The sequence below is a fragment of the Lachnellula hyalina genome (assembly GCF_007821495.1).
Source record: "Lachnellula hyalina strain CBS 185.66 chromosome Unknown contig00192, whole genome shotgun sequence".
Taxonomy (NCBI): Eukaryota; Fungi; Ascomycota; class Leotiomycetes; order Helotiales; family Lachnaceae; genus Lachnellula; species Lachnellula hyalina.
This window is the reverse complement of record NW_022157306.1, coordinates 40585-55534: the sequence shown is the minus strand read 5'-3', so window position 1 is coordinate 55534 and position 14950 is coordinate 40585. Positions and strand designations below refer to the sequence as shown.

The 14950-nt window shown below is 47.5% G+C and overlaps 4 protein-coding genes across 4 annotated transcripts; all 4 read left to right on the top strand.

Annotated features, from left to right (window-relative positions):
- Positions 1-4012: 4012 nt before the first annotated feature.
- Positions 4013-5050, top strand: LHYA1_G007950 (Zinc-type alcohol dehydrogenase-like protein; the record flags this gene model as incomplete). The annotated part of the gene is made up of 1 exon (XM_031152873.1): positions 4013-5050. One exon carries the CDS (start codon positions 4013-4015, stop codon positions 5048-5050), a length of 1038 nt encoding a protein of 345 aa, XP_031002046.1.
- Positions 5051-6118: 1068 nt separating this feature from the next.
- On the top strand, positions 6119-6604 carry LHYA1_G007949 (uncharacterized protein; the record flags this gene model as incomplete). The annotated part of the gene is made up of 1 exon (XM_031152872.1): positions 6119-6604. One exon carries the CDS (start codon positions 6119-6121, stop codon positions 6602-6604), a length of 486 nt encoding a protein of 161 aa, XP_031002056.1.
- An 818-nt stretch (positions 6605-7422) lies between these two features.
- RED2_0 (Dehydrogenase) lies at positions 7423-8735 on the top strand (the record flags this gene model as incomplete). The annotated part of the gene is made up of 4 exons (XM_031152871.1): positions 7423-7456; positions 7504-7863; positions 7928-8630; positions 8702-8735. The coding sequence occupies 4 exons, from the start codon at positions 7423-7425 to the stop codon at positions 8733-8735; spliced, it is 1131 nt and encodes a 376-aa protein (XP_031002055.1).
- A 3873-nt stretch (positions 8736-12608) lies between these two features.
- On the top strand, positions 12609-14668 carry PERK8 (Proline-rich receptor-like protein kinase; the record flags this gene model as incomplete). The annotated part of the gene is made up of 3 exons (XM_031152870.1): positions 12609-13397; positions 13462-14220; positions 14315-14668. 3 exons carry the CDS (start codon positions 12609-12611, stop codon positions 14666-14668), a joined length of 1902 nt encoding a protein of 633 aa, XP_031002054.1.
- Between the last annotated feature and the right edge of the window lie 282 nt (positions 14669-14950).

Here is a 14950-nt window from a genome sequence, read left to right as displayed (position 1 = left end):
TAAGGCTTATCTCTTATATTATACTTGCTTATTAATAACTATTTACTCTATTATTTATAGATTTATAATACTATATAGATTTATAATATTATAAAGTAAATAGTATAACTAAATAAGAATAATAGTAAAAGTAAAAGTTAAAAGAGCTATATTAAGTTTAAGAGGATTATATTCTAAATCTAATAAAGCCTAGATAGTTTATAAGAGGAATAGTAATATAAAATCTATAGATTAGAATTATTTGCTATTAGAGTTTATACTAGAATATTTACTACCTATAAATAAGTAAAGAAAGAGGGATAATATAAAAAGGCAAGCCCTAGAAGTAAAGCACTAGCTATACCTATGCTTACTACCTATGCTTACTAAGCCTTAATAGGAGAGCGCTAACTTTTCTTTGGATTTAGATAAAGATGCTCCTCTCTCTTTTATTAAACTTGTTAAATACTATATTGAGCCTCTGTGTATACGTGACTCACCCGTGACACCGCCTCGCGTCGCTGCCCGCCCGATGCTCGCTGGATAATAATATCGATATATAGATAGTCATTTTTGGTAGGGTCTTGGCGCGACGCACGAATTCCGACTACCCCTGGTGACTCCCGAAACCAACGTGGTCTTCACTTTCCGCGGCGTGCGCATCGTACAACAACGGTATGCTCCCAGAAGCCGCCACGATTTCGCGGTAAAGGCCAAGACGAATATTAGCAGTCGAGTTAAGATGGATAGACTAAAGACGGGTCGCAGCGCCAGATGGGGCGCGGCCTGCGCTCCGTGTGCGGCAGCAAAGACACGCTGCATTCGCACCCAGTCTTCGGGGCCACAACAATGTGATCGATGCCGAAGTTTGGAGAAAGACTGCGTGGGTCAAACTTCTGGTCCAAGGAAGAAGAGACAGGCCAAGCCCTCGTAAGTCCATGTTCATGCCTGTTATACTCTTTGCGCATCAACGCCTTGCGATAGCGTGGGGTGAGCATCAGCTCTGTCCCTGGGGAGTTCACTGCCTTTACCACTGCCCTTATTACTACCCGATTATCTTCGTCATGGTTCAACTGAAATTCAATCGCTAAACTGCTTTAAACTCATCTACGTTGGACCCACTGTTGACTCTGCTTGAACAGTGCTAGTTTTGACACGAGAATGGCTCTGCCGGAAGAGGGACCCAATAATTTGATTTACTCATCGAAGACGCCGGGAGGGGAAAGCTCAACTCTACATGGCAGTTCATCCAATGGTAGTCTGGATTACCTCGCAAACAACGATGCGGCATCATCGGTTAGCACCGGACCCCAAGCTCAAGTCACTCTGAGCCAGGACGAAACTGCTCTGAACACCCCAGCGCATGACTTCACCTCTAGCCCACCCACGGGTCTAACATGCACCTGCATGGCAACAGTAGACATGGAAGATCTTGTCCCCGTGGAGTCTGACGAGACTTTGCTGTCCATCTACAGGAATCAGCTGTCTAGTCCGTTCCCTTTTGTCATCATTCCAGCTGGCACAACGCCAAGACAACTGCAGGCAACTCGTCCATTTCTCATGAAGGTAATCAGAATGGTAGCTTCCGTCCGCCATCTTCGATTGGTGAGGGGACAAAGCCGCGCCGTTATGGAACATATCTCTAATGCCATACTCATGAGATCTGAGCGCTCGTTGGATCTCCTCCAAGGCATTCTGGTTTTTCTAGGATCCTACCACTACCATTGCATGGCTCATGCGCAGTTCAACAATCTGATCCGCCTAGCAGTCAGCTTGGTAGAAGATATGGATTTGAGTACATGCCCCAAGCCTCAACAGAGGAGGAGTCAGCTGCCTTTGGTACGTGCCGAGGAGCCCGTGTCCAGAACGAACGAAGAGAAGAGGGCGCTACTTGGCGTCTGGTATATGAGCTCAAAGTGAGTCTCGCAACGCCTGAATAGAGCTTTATAAAGGACAAAACTAACTCGATAGCAGCGCTGGCCTTGTCGTGAAACAATTAGCATTCACAAGATATACCAAATATATGGACCAATGCCTCAGAGATCTTGACGATGCTAGAGAATACAAGACAGACCAACTTGCCATACAGTTGGTCCACATCCAGCAACTCACCGAGAAAATCTTTCACTTCCATAGTAGTGATTCACCGGTGGACGAACAGCTAGGTTCGCCCCAACCTTTAACGATGGCGCGTCTAGAGGCATTCCGAGTTAAGCTAGATAGCCTCCGGAACGCACTACCCCCGAATCTTAAATCTGATTGTATGATTCCCCAAATGTTTCAAAATGTCGCCGCCGGTGCTTTGCTAACCTAGTCTGAGAGCCCAGACTTTCTATCTTGCTATCACAATAGTGCTTACCTCCGGATCTTTGAGCCTCTACTTGCAGGTTCACACCTACCAGATGCCGAATCTCAATCCTTCGCCTCGCTCTCGCTTTCAGGCGTGCCGATATCCGATGTCTTCTCACATTTCACTGCCGCACTCAAGGCCTGGCTCGAGAATTGGCTTGCCATTCCAGTCTGCTCCTACTTCTACATGCCTCAGCCTGCCTACGTCCAATTGGTCCATGGCGCCATGATGCTCTCTCGATGGATAAGAGTAGCCGGCCGCAGCGCGGTCAAGCTTTCCAGTGTCGGCACGGCCGTGTCGCAGAAAGAATTCACGGTTCCCTGGCGACCAATGCCTGCTCTCAGCGGCGTGCCTTCATGTCCAGATCTGAGCTTGCCGAGACCTCCAGCCTCACTATCCACCCAAGGCGTGTCCGCCCAGATACTCAACACGCTCAGGGCCAAGGTCACAGCGCAACCCAATCTTCAGGTTGATATCCTCGGCATCTTAGACACTATGGGAGCTCGTTTTGAGGCCGCAAAGAATGAGATGGCCGCGGCGCAGGGGGTGGATTGGGAGAATGATACATGGGACTTTGCTGCAGAACATTTGAAGATGAAGAAGGCTAGGGTCGAGAAATGGTGTGAGATGGTCGCCATGGCGGCAGGTGAGGGGAGGAGCCCGCTGACCGATGCCCATGACAGCGTTTACGAAGGGAGCAGAGAGGCCACATCAGGCTATGATTGGGACAACATGCAGTGGGAGAATGCTATGTTTGATGAGATCTTGCAGGACATTCATACCGGAGCTGTCTTCAAGCCCGTCGATTGGAACACTGGCATGCTGGTCGATTTGTGATTTGTGGGCTGACCAAACATAGAAGTTTAACGGTTAGAACTTGAGGTCTCCATTGAGCGTCCGGACTTCTCAGCAACAAGGGCCCCGGGCACTCACCCGTATGTTCTGGCACCAGTTTAAGCCCTACGATCAGCCAAAGACGACGACTACACATCTACGCACGTGGATGAAAATGAGTAATGTTGGCTCTGTGCTTAATTTGCGATGGCCCATTCCAGGGCACTTCAGGGGTGGCCAAGTTGCTGGTCTCAGTGCTTCGGTCAACGCCTGGCGCCCGGAATTGTGCATGGGCAAGTAAAAACTACAACACACCCCTGGCAAGATTCCCCTAGCGCTACCCTCTTGGCCAAGGTGGGTGTACTGAGAAAACGGCCGATTCTAAGCCCTCTCCCTCCGTATAACTGCAAATATTCTAAGTACAGCCCTGAAAGTGTGATTAGTGCATCCTTCAGGCAGGGCGGCACGGCTCTAGTCCAAGCCACATACGCACCTTGGCACTCGCTCGCTGAGGATTTGGCAGGAATTCGGTACCTTTCTCAGGGGTGCGCATCCCTATCGCGGGCTATTTTCCATAAATTCCACGGGGATTTCACGGGCCGAGTAATCCTTGGCTAAAAAGAAATGATATATCATGCCCTCAGCTATTTGCAACCTAGCTTCTGGACACAATCTTACGATCCAGTACTACCCATTTCTTCAAACCGCAGCTGAACGAAACGACCACGAAGGTGCTCTCCTCTTCTTCACTCAACTGTTCTTTGATTGACGCTCGGAGCTTATTAACTTGAGCTCCAGAACACGCTTTCACAAGAACGAACTTTCACAGTTAGAAACAAGACGATTATTATGGGTACCAAGGGTATTCCATCCTCGTTTCGCAGCTGGCAATACAGATCCACAGCAGGTGGCCTCGAGAACAACCTGACACTGAACAATGTTCCTATGCTCCAGCCCCAGGCCAACCAGCACCTGGTTCGAATTCTTGCTGCTGGTCTTAATCCAGCTGACTACAGACTTTCCGAATTCCAGTTCCTCCATAAGGTGGCCTTTCCCAAACCTGCCTCTCCTGGAAATGACTTTGCTGGCTATATTGTCAAGCCTGCGCCAGGTTCAACGCTCAAGCCAGGACAACTCGTGTTTGGAGGCGCCGGGACAAACTTTATGTACGGAGGGGCTATGTCGGAGTATGGGATTGCGCTTTTCAACAATACAGTTCCTATACCGACAGGATTGTCCATCATTAATGCCGCCGGTATCGCTATAGCTGGGCTCGCTGCTTATCAGTCTATCTTACCTTACTCCAAGCCGGGCTCGCGAGTCCTCTTGAATGGCGGATCTGGAGGGGTGGGAAGTTTCGGTATCCAAATTGCCAAAGCTGAAGGACGCCATGTGACTGTGACCTGCTCTACTGCCAGTGTCACGCATTGCAAATCTCTAGGTGCCGACGAAGTCATCGATTACAAGACACAGAACGTGTTACAGGCTCTGAAAGACTCGCCGTACAAGTACGACCTTGTTGTAGACTACGTTGGCAACGATCACAATCTATTCTGGAAAGCAGACGTATACACGAGTCCCAATGCAAAATTCTTCACAGTGGCAGCGAGTCACCACCTGAGCTTTGTACGATTTATCATGGCGGCGCAATATATGCCAAGATTCCTGAGTGGTGCAAAAAGACAGCATCTAACTGTCTTCGCCAAACCTGATCGTGAAGGCCTCTCGCAGATTGCCGAGTGGATGGTTGAGGGCAAGGTTAAGCCTGTTATTGACTCGAAGTACAAGTTTGAAGATTTAAGGGAAGCATACCAAAGATTGAAGACGGGCAGAGCCAGGGGCAAGCTAATTCTCGAGGTTGCACCAGAGGGAGAGCATGCGGCATAAAAGAAGTATTTGTGCGTTCAATTCAACTCATCGCCACGTCTATATTATCGACGAAATGATGCTCAATGTAGAGGAGCAGCTCAATTTGTATGGAAAGGTACCTGGATCAGAGTTTCTTGAATGTAGCTGGTTATGTAGATGAATCGTAGATGAATCTTTGCTACCCATTTTCTTCCATTTCACAAAATGCTCTTTGAGACATATCTCCTTCAGTTAATAACTTCTGAAACGCACGTTCCTAGCTTGATATTTTGATATCACTGCCCAAATTTTGAACATTTTTGTCCATCTTAGACGCTACATTTGTTCGGATTGTTAAAAAAGACATAGCAGTAGAGCTGCATTTGATACTCTCTTTGCTAATTTATGTACCTCCACGTAGATAACTCATTTATCAAGGGTCACCTACACCGGTGGCCAGGTTGGGTAGGAAGTCGCTGGGCCCTGTCGCGAGTTAAAAGAGCTCAAGCGATGCTGCAAGGAGCTTCTGTCTTGCTAACTGAACGTTCGGTGGTGCGTTTACAGGGACGATTACGCTGGGTCCATCGGCCTCGAAAGACGGCTGTGGGAGGTGGTTTGTCGCGAGGTACCTGCTCACGATGCCGGCACTCTCACTAATGGCCGAGCTCAATTGTTCAAGCGGCAATTTCTCAGAGATGCCATTCGACGGGGTGCTGATTTGCTGAAGAGACATACTGCAGAGACAGCCGCCAAGTTCTTGACTCGAACAGGTCATGTCATTCTCAAATATTTGTAGAAGCCATTATCAGACTTGAATGCCGCTTGCACCTATGCGTTAAGTCCCGGAACCACAGCGCACGAACCAGAATAAGCTTACTCATACGGAGTACCGTACCTTATGCTGGTAGCCACAGTCCCCGCAGTCCGCAATATAGTATAAGTGGCAGGGATAAAATCCGAGAATTCCGCGGGAAGATTTGCACACGCCGTACTTACATAAAATCCCCATACTCAACATATATAATCCGTCACTTAAATAAATAAACTGAACATAACTACAATCAACAATATACATTTCTATTCTTCTATCAAACATAAGCCGCGAAAATGTCGCAGTCGTTCCCGCAAACCCTCCCCTATCTCAGCCAGCGTGAGGCTATTGCCGACGCCCTGTACCGAGCCGCCATTGCCAGTGATCATCATGACTCCGCACTCTTCAACTCGGCATGGGCCGGAGAAGACGTTTCTATGGAAATTCATGATGACAACAAAAGAGTCCTCCAGGGCCTCTCCCTGATTCGCACAAATGTTCTCAATAGAGTTGGTCCTATGGATACCACGCACAATATCAGCATGGTCCGTGTAAATTACCAGGATAGAGCCGATACTGCTTCTCTTACTGCTACTTCACTAGCACAACATGCGTCTTCCGGCACAGGCAGGGATCCAAACGGAACTAAGTACACTGTGGGCGGGGAGTATTCCGTTGACCTGATCAAGGACGAAGCGGGTGTGTGGAAGATTAAGAAGTTGGTGTTGAATGTTATCTGGACCTCAGGCGATGCTTCATTGATGCGGCCCCCCCAGAAGTAGACACGGCTGCATAGGAGGTAGAGGGCGAGTGTTTCGGGAAGCAAGCATGGTCTTTTTACCTGTCTTTCTGAGTGTCATACGGGTGCAGCCGAAGTGATAATGCAGAGCCTCAACCTTGTTTTGCAAGACGGATCGATGGATTCGGAGTCGGAATAACTGGTTGTCCTAGTCTATAGGGATAGTTAAGTCCGTCCATTTAACGTACTCCTAAATCAATGAGTAATAGGGCATCTCTCGCCACCTCGGCGGTGGTAGAGATCAGTTCTGTATAAAACACCCTGATTGATTTTCTATCTATGTGACCTCGTTCTACTGCCTACTATTTACTTAGTAAAAGACGTAGATCGGTATCAATTGATTTTCCGGTCATTCATATTTGGCAAAACACCTAACATATTTCTTCTTGCTCCACCATATCTCTAATCTTAGACTACTGATAGACTAAATACGCGCCCGAGTAGAAGGGACACAATTACCCCTCTAATTAATATCAGACATCACGTGATTATGCGGGGTCGTGGATAGCCCCCGCGTTTCAAAATCCTCGGTTAGTGCCTCCCTGGACTAGAACTGGCCTAGTAGTACCTAGGTAGGTAGGAACTAGACTACGGATGCGGATATAGAAACATAGGGTCGAGTTACATTAGCTAGTATGCGGGGAAGCAGAGCAACTTCTCCTCTATCCTCTTTACAACTTCAATCAACTTCAATCGCCTTGTCCCACCACCGTTCAGTTCAGCTACTACGTAGCAACTCACTCACTCACTAGGACCTGAAGCTAAGATAGCCCTTTTCAACGCCACACCACGACATTCAACATGCCTATACGCAATGGCTGGCTTCCCCGTGAAGGTAAAATTGCTCTTTCTCACCAATTGACACTTATTTACAAGCCGCAGGGCTTACTAGTGACCCTGTTGGACGATTCCTTAAGAAGACTGCCTTCAACCCGGCGTTCACTATACTCTTCCTACTTCTGGCCCGCTACACAAAGAAAGGGAACGACTTGTCCATCCTTCACGAGACTTCCCACTCGCGAATCCGAAAGCTCTTCTATCTCGGCCTCGTCCGCTGGGCCTCGGGCTACCTTGATAACGGTGTGCTAAACAATTGGACAGCCGACACGTATGACTGGCACAAGGAGATTGTTTTGATTACCGGTGGGGCCGGAAGCATTGGTGGGAAGGTTGTACAGTTGTTGGCAGAGAAGGGCATCAAGGTCGTTGTGCTGGATGTTATTCCCATGTCATTTGAGACGAGTGAGTTCTTCGCCCCTGACTTGGAACATTCTTCCAGAATACCAGACTAATACACCACCCACAGCGTCCAACGTCTACTACTACAAATGCGACATCACCTCGCCTACCACAATATCTTCCATCGCCTCCCAAATCCGCAAAGACGTCGGCGACCCTACAATCATCATAAACAATGCTGGCGTCGCCCGCGGCAAAAGCATCCTCGATGCCAGTGAGAAAGATGTGCGGTTCACGTTCGAGGTTAACAGCCTTGCACACTATTGGATTGTAAAAGAATTCCTCCCCTCCATCGTAAAGCACAACCATGGTATGGTAGTCACAGTCGCTTCTATCGCCGCCTATGTGACGGTACCCAATATGGTCGATTATGCCGCAACAAAAGCAGCAGCTTTGGCATTCCACGAAGGGCTCACTGCAGAGCTGACGACGAGGTACGATGCCCCGAAAGTTCGCACCGTGGTTGTCAATCAGGGATATACCAAGACCCCGTTATTTGAGGGTTATAACAGTGATTCTAAATTCCTAGCACCGGCCCTAGAAGTAGATACTGTTGCGGAGAGTATTGTAAAGCAAGTGCTGTCTGGACATAGCGGCCAAGTCATTCTGCCTGGATTCGCGAATTTGTTGACCTTCTTCAAGGGCTTGCCGCATTGGTATCAAAAGCGGGCAAGGAGTCAGGGGGGAAGTCATATGATGAAGTGGAATGGAAGGCAGGTTCTTGATTTGGAGAAATGGAACAGGGAAGAGGGTAGTGGTGGCGAGAGCGCGTAAGTACTCCTTTGAGATAAAATGTTGGCTGCGAAGATTACCTTCTAATGCTGACCTTTGTGCGTTCTAGGTCAACGGTTTTGGTACCTCCTTCTAGCGAATGAACATATGCGAAAAACACATGAATAATTGATAATTCATTGCGCATGATAGTCGGGCTCTCGGGGTGAGTAAAATGGGGTGAAATGAGTTTGCGGTATTTTGAAGTACGCGCGCAAACTCTCGTGGTATTTCTCAGTGCGCACGATTTCCATCCCGCCACCTTTTCCCCCTCGAAAGGTCGGTCCTTCCTTCTTCGCTTACTGTATTATCTAATATATACGACGAACTACTTTTTAATTCCACATATCCATCCACATTTCATTTCTCGCTGCAGTATATATAGCAGCAGCCTATCAACACCACTCATCGGGGAAAAAACCTGTCCAGGATATTCCTGGTTTCAGTTGACGTTTCAAAACCCCTCCCACAAGCCGTTTCTATTCCATCACACCTTTATACTCTTTATGACTAATATAACTTCTCACGTTTCACATGGTCGAATTTTGCGTCGTGATGTTCTTTTGCTGTCAAGTCCATTTCTGCTGTCAAAGCAAAGCTTACCATGTGCACGTTTGGAAAGAGTTGGTTTTGGCCCTGGATTTTAGATGTGGTGCTGCTGCGAAGCACCGAGGTGGTGGGGGGTTGGCGCTTGATGCAATAAGCAGGGCTGTCGTCGGGTTTTAGACCTAGTCTCCTTGAATTTCTTGCTGTTTCTATGTGGGATTGTGTTGGGGTAAGCTGGGAGGCTCTGATTCGCTATTTATTGTTGTTTCCTGTTATTTCCCCATGTTCCTTATCTTTTAACAACAAGTTACCTGCCTCTGGCTACCTTCCTTTACCTACTTTACACGCTATGAATCCGCCTTGATCATATCCTACGTTTGTTTGTGAAAATTGGGTCTTGTTTATTACACGAGTTTCTTTATTTCACGCGAACAAAGTCATTGTAGCTTGGAAGCCCAAGAACAACGAAATAACTTTGATAATGAACAATGGAGGAAAGAAGCTCCAAAATCAAGTCAGATGCAATGTCTGAAGGACTGTTGCTTTCAATCACAATCTATATATGCGCGATGCGGGCTGTGACTCCCATATGTAGCATATGCTGTCCTTCTTACCCTCGACCATCGTTGACTACATATTTTTGACAATATGCTGAAACTTTTCTCTTGGATGAATGATACCACTGGGACTGTTTGAAACTTTCACCTTTCTTACACCCAATGACCTCTCCGCAACCCAGAGTTGGGAACAACTAGGCAGTGTAAGAACAACCCAAGAACAAATCAAAACAGAAGTTCATAAGGTATTTATTAAAGATCAGACTCCCCTCTTCTTCTCTATTTGACTTTCCTCCACATTAAATTTTGAAGGGCACGCCTGACCGTAAGCCTGAAGAAAGCATAACGAGAACACGGTATTTGCACCGCACCACCACCCATCATGTCCGGACGACGATCCCAAACAAATCAAACACGCGAAGCACGTCTGCGCCACTTCGCCAGTCAAGTCAACGATGCATCCTTAAACGCATCCGTCTCACCACCTCCTCAAAGAAGCCAAATACCAGACAGCTCCTATGTACGCGAAATTCAAGCACAACTAGACGCTCAGCTCGCATCAAATTTGCAGACGGAAGCCAATGGTAACCCTAAGTATGATGAGATCGACCGTCGTATGGCAGAAGAGTTACAAGTACATGGTCCTGTCGACTATGAAGACGATGATCGCGCTTTGGCTGAAAGATTAACGGCTCAAGATTATACAATTCACTGGCATCGCGGTCTCCCAGCCCAAAAGCATTCTAGGGATCGGCAAAGAGATTATTATGAGTATGATGAGTATGAGTCTAGTGAGGATGAGTCTGATGATGAAGAGCTTAGGCGTGCGTTGGCGATCTCGCTGAGAGATACCATCTCGCCCGAAGGAGGGAATTCAGGGGCATCATCTGCTCGTGCATCACAAGCAAGTCAACCCGTTCCACAACCTCAACATCAAGCCGCGCCCTCTAATCCCCAGCCAGCACCAGCACCCACGCCACGTGTTTCGAGACGGCACCCTGCCCGGCGCAATCTCCCACTAAACTCGCGCGTAGCAGCAATCTGTATGCTCAGCGAAAGCGCCGACCCCGCAACCATCCCAGACGACGAAAAGGACTGCAATATCTGCGCCACCACCTTCGGTGAATGTAACGACCACGGCGAAACCGAACACCCTATCCGTCTCTCAGGTTGCAAACACCTTTTCGGCAGTGGGTGCATCCACCGCTGGCTCCGCGAAAACATCAGCTGTCCGCAGTGCCGGCGCGAATATAGCGATGACCTACAAGGCCACACTATCAACCCCGAGACCCAGGACGAAAAGTTCAGGGAGGCGTATGATGATGCTATGAGGCGGGAAGACTTTATTAAAGCCGAGGCCGCCGGGAGACCACTACCAGCGGAGGATGAGAATGAGGATCCTTTCTTCGCGGAGCCGAGTATGGAGCAGTTACAAAGGGACGAAGAAGAGAATCTTCGGTTGATGCAGGGCCTGAATTTAGGATCATCTGGTCGACGAGGGTCATCTGTTCGGCGACGATCCTCTCCAGGAAGTGCACCAACTCAGAGCCAGTCAGGTCTTCCGCGTGGCCGGCCCCCAGCCCTAACAGGCTTCGGCATGGGGAGACCCGGCAGAGCTTTGTCGCCCCAGATACCCCTTTATACTGAGGAAATACCTCGCGTGACAATTTTTCCATGGGGTAGTTCCGAGCGTGGTACTAATCGAGGAACCACCAGGTCTTCTCCCCCTGTGTATGGGTATGGCGTTCAAGCAGACCCGCCGCCACGTTTCGGACCGGATTTCCCGTGGTCTAATAATCCCGACTATGATGGTGACGGGCCTCCAAACTTCGGCCCAGATCTCAGGCCTGGTACTAATCGCGGGAACACTCGGCCTTCCCCTTCCCCTGTGCATGGATATGAACATTATGCGATACAGCCGCCACAAGGGGGTTATACATCTCATCCACGTACACCTCAATCGCAACATGGCCACTTGCAACGACATCACCCGCAACCGCGTTATGAGCATTGATCACTGCAAACGAGATATGATCCTCCAACCCGCTACCATAGCAACCACCCCGGACAATCCCCCCTACGGTATCCCGTGCTTCAGCCAATGCCTACCATTGAAACCCCGCATGGCAGTCGGCCGTTGACTTCCCAGGAGTACATAGAATTGGGGATTGCGTTTCCGAGTGATCCTAGAAGTAGGGCACTAGGAGGGAGAGGTAGACGATGAATCAAGGTAAAGTCTGTCGGAGATGGAGTTTTGGCTTAGGTGGAAGGTACCTGATGTACTTTACCTTGGTCTGTGAATTTTAAATATAAATATAAATATTAATAAAAATAGAGCCCATTTTGTTCCATATCCCGCACGCATGAATGAACCTAAAATGAGTAATTGTTTTATAGTATAAGATAGAGCTTCAAGGGCTCTAGACATACTTGATAGGAGTCTGCGCTATGCTAGCGCTCATAACGGCTGCTAAAGATATTAACTTTTATCTAGTGATTATTTATTTACCTAGATTGGCAAAGGGTAAGGGGTGTGATTATAGCCATTTATATGTGGGCGGAGTTAAAATGGGAACCTAAGCGAGATGTCTGTCTAAGTTTACAGGTGCGGCTGAAATGGTATTTTATGGCTTGCTGCAGGAAGATTTGGTGGAAAATGCAGTGATACGAATAGAAATGTTTGGAAGAGAGGGGTCAACACGTGATACTATGTACCGAGTAGTGTTACCTGAGGTGGGTTACGATGAATTTCAAACCAGCATAGACATACCATCTTGCCTCGACTCGAATCACTTCACACACTACTGAAGCAAGTATTTTCGCAGAGCACTCGCACCGCATCGATATACCATTAGCAAAGCCCTACTCCTCAGCATGGAGAATACTACCCCACGGCTCAGGCTCAATTCCTTACCTATTCGAGCACCAACCTTCTCCTTGCGTAGTTCGAAAACCTTCCCGAATGCACCTTACTTCGATTGGGATAAGCTACCCAGATACCAGAAATTCGAATCGCTAGGAAGAATGTTGAGAAAATGCATGACGGAGGAGGCTGGCACGAACAATAATAAAGGGTTTCTACCGCCGGCAATTCTGGAACACATCCTGTCCAGGGAAGTCATCGAGCACGAACTAAAGAGCCAGGAATACCGTTACACTGCTGAAACTGTAGACGTTATGTTTCAGACCGAAGAAGAGGCGCTCGATGATTCTGCGGACTTTCCAGGGGGTACAAAGACGTACTTTATTGTTTTCGCTACTCTAGCTCTGTTGGATAAGGTTTGCGATATATACCAGTTTATGGAAATGAAGGATACGAGTCTTGGTGATCAAGATCTTCCTAATTTGAAACTGCATCAAGACGAAGATGGCAAAAGGGAACTACGGCGCGGTGAAGAGCTGCAGCAAATGCGTTGTTTCGATGGCTTTGTGGATCATGAACTCGAGTCTTTCGATGACTACCAATGGCGTCTACGCGTTCCAACTTTCGCCCTTGGTCCTAAAGAAACTATTAGACATTATGATCTCCACGATAAAGACATATTGCCCTGGTATGAAGAGCATTCGGTAAGCCAAAATGAAGTCATGTCTGGCGGCTATGGAAGCGTGAAAAAGGTGAAGATTCATCCACTTTGTCACGATTATCATGAGACTTTGAAAGCGGTGCGTATCCGTCATTTTGAAGATCATCTTCAGATCATTGCTAAAACTGAGTTATTATCACTAGATAAATGTTTCCGGTGGACAGTTTGCCGTGAAGACACTGAAAAACTCAGACGCTATAAAATTCCAGGACGAAGTCAATATGCTTAAGAAGTTCAATGGCCTTGTCCACGACCACCTCGTCACGCTGCTAGGGACATTTACGTACAAAGGACAGTTTAGCATGATATTTCCTTGGGCTGAGTGTGACGTTGAGAACTATTGGTTAAAGATAAACCCCATGCCCAACTTAGAGGATATCGAATTTGTACGCTGGGTATCTAGGCAGTGCCGAGGAATTATGGAGTCTGTAAATGTTATTCATAACCCCAAGCATCCCGAGACTCTGCCGAAAGAGACACTATATGGACGCCATGGAGATATCAAGGCCGAAAATATTCTCTGGTTTAAGTCACCAGACGAAGCGGACAGAGGCATTTGGGTCATCTCGGACCTAGGGCTCTCTACGTTCAATCGTGAAGTCAGTCGCTCAATGGTCCCGAACCAATCAATACTTTACACTCCTGGGTACAGGCCACCAGAATGTGACATTAAAGGTGGGAAAATCTCCAGAGCCTTCGATATCTGGACTTTGGGTTGCTTTTATCTTGAGATGACATGCTGGTTTCTGGGAGGACGGAAACTGAAAGACAATTTCGAGACAGATCGCACAACAACCTATATCACAGGAAGTAGAGCTGACATATTCTTCGACCTTGAGCTCAATGGAGAAGACAAAACAAACGAGACTTTCATAGCGCTCATCAAACCGCAGGTTGTCAGGGTACGTCCCCTTTCTCCTTCCTAGGCGAAATCAGGATATCCTATCCCTATCCCAATTTTGTGAATATGAGGTGACATGAGATGCCTTGACGCAGATGATCGACGATCTCCACAATCATCCCAACTGCACAAAATATATCCACGACATGCTTGAAATTATAGAAAAAGACATGATAGTTGTTCTCAATCAAGAACGCACGAGATCTCCGAAGTTGCTCAAGAAACTCAACGAGATGAACCAAAAATGCATAGATGATGTGGATTATTGTATGAAGAAGACACCAGTCAAGCGAACGTTCCAAGCGCCAATTGGAACGGAAGCAAGGCTCAGCGAAAATGCAATGAACATGGTTACGAAGAATAATATGCGGGGGAGATTGTCGACCCACGTACCTAAGAGGCCGGTACAAAAGTCGCCGCGAGTAGAGGAGCTGGAAAATGTGGATTAGTCCTGGTAATGACAGAAACGGCCAATTCCATTTTGTTTTAACTATTGACAACATAATATGTTCTTATAGTAGATTCTTCATCACTGTGACCTTCAATGCGCCGTATGGCATTTCTTGCTATGTTGAGGGAACCTAAACTTTGATTGTCTCGTTGGAATAGCGGATTCTAAGGCGTCTTTTCCTACTACATTCTGGCTTCCTACATGAACAATTAGACAGCGATATGAAATAAAATTCGACGCTTTCCCATGTTGAACCTTTGAATTTGTGGCGCAAGAACTA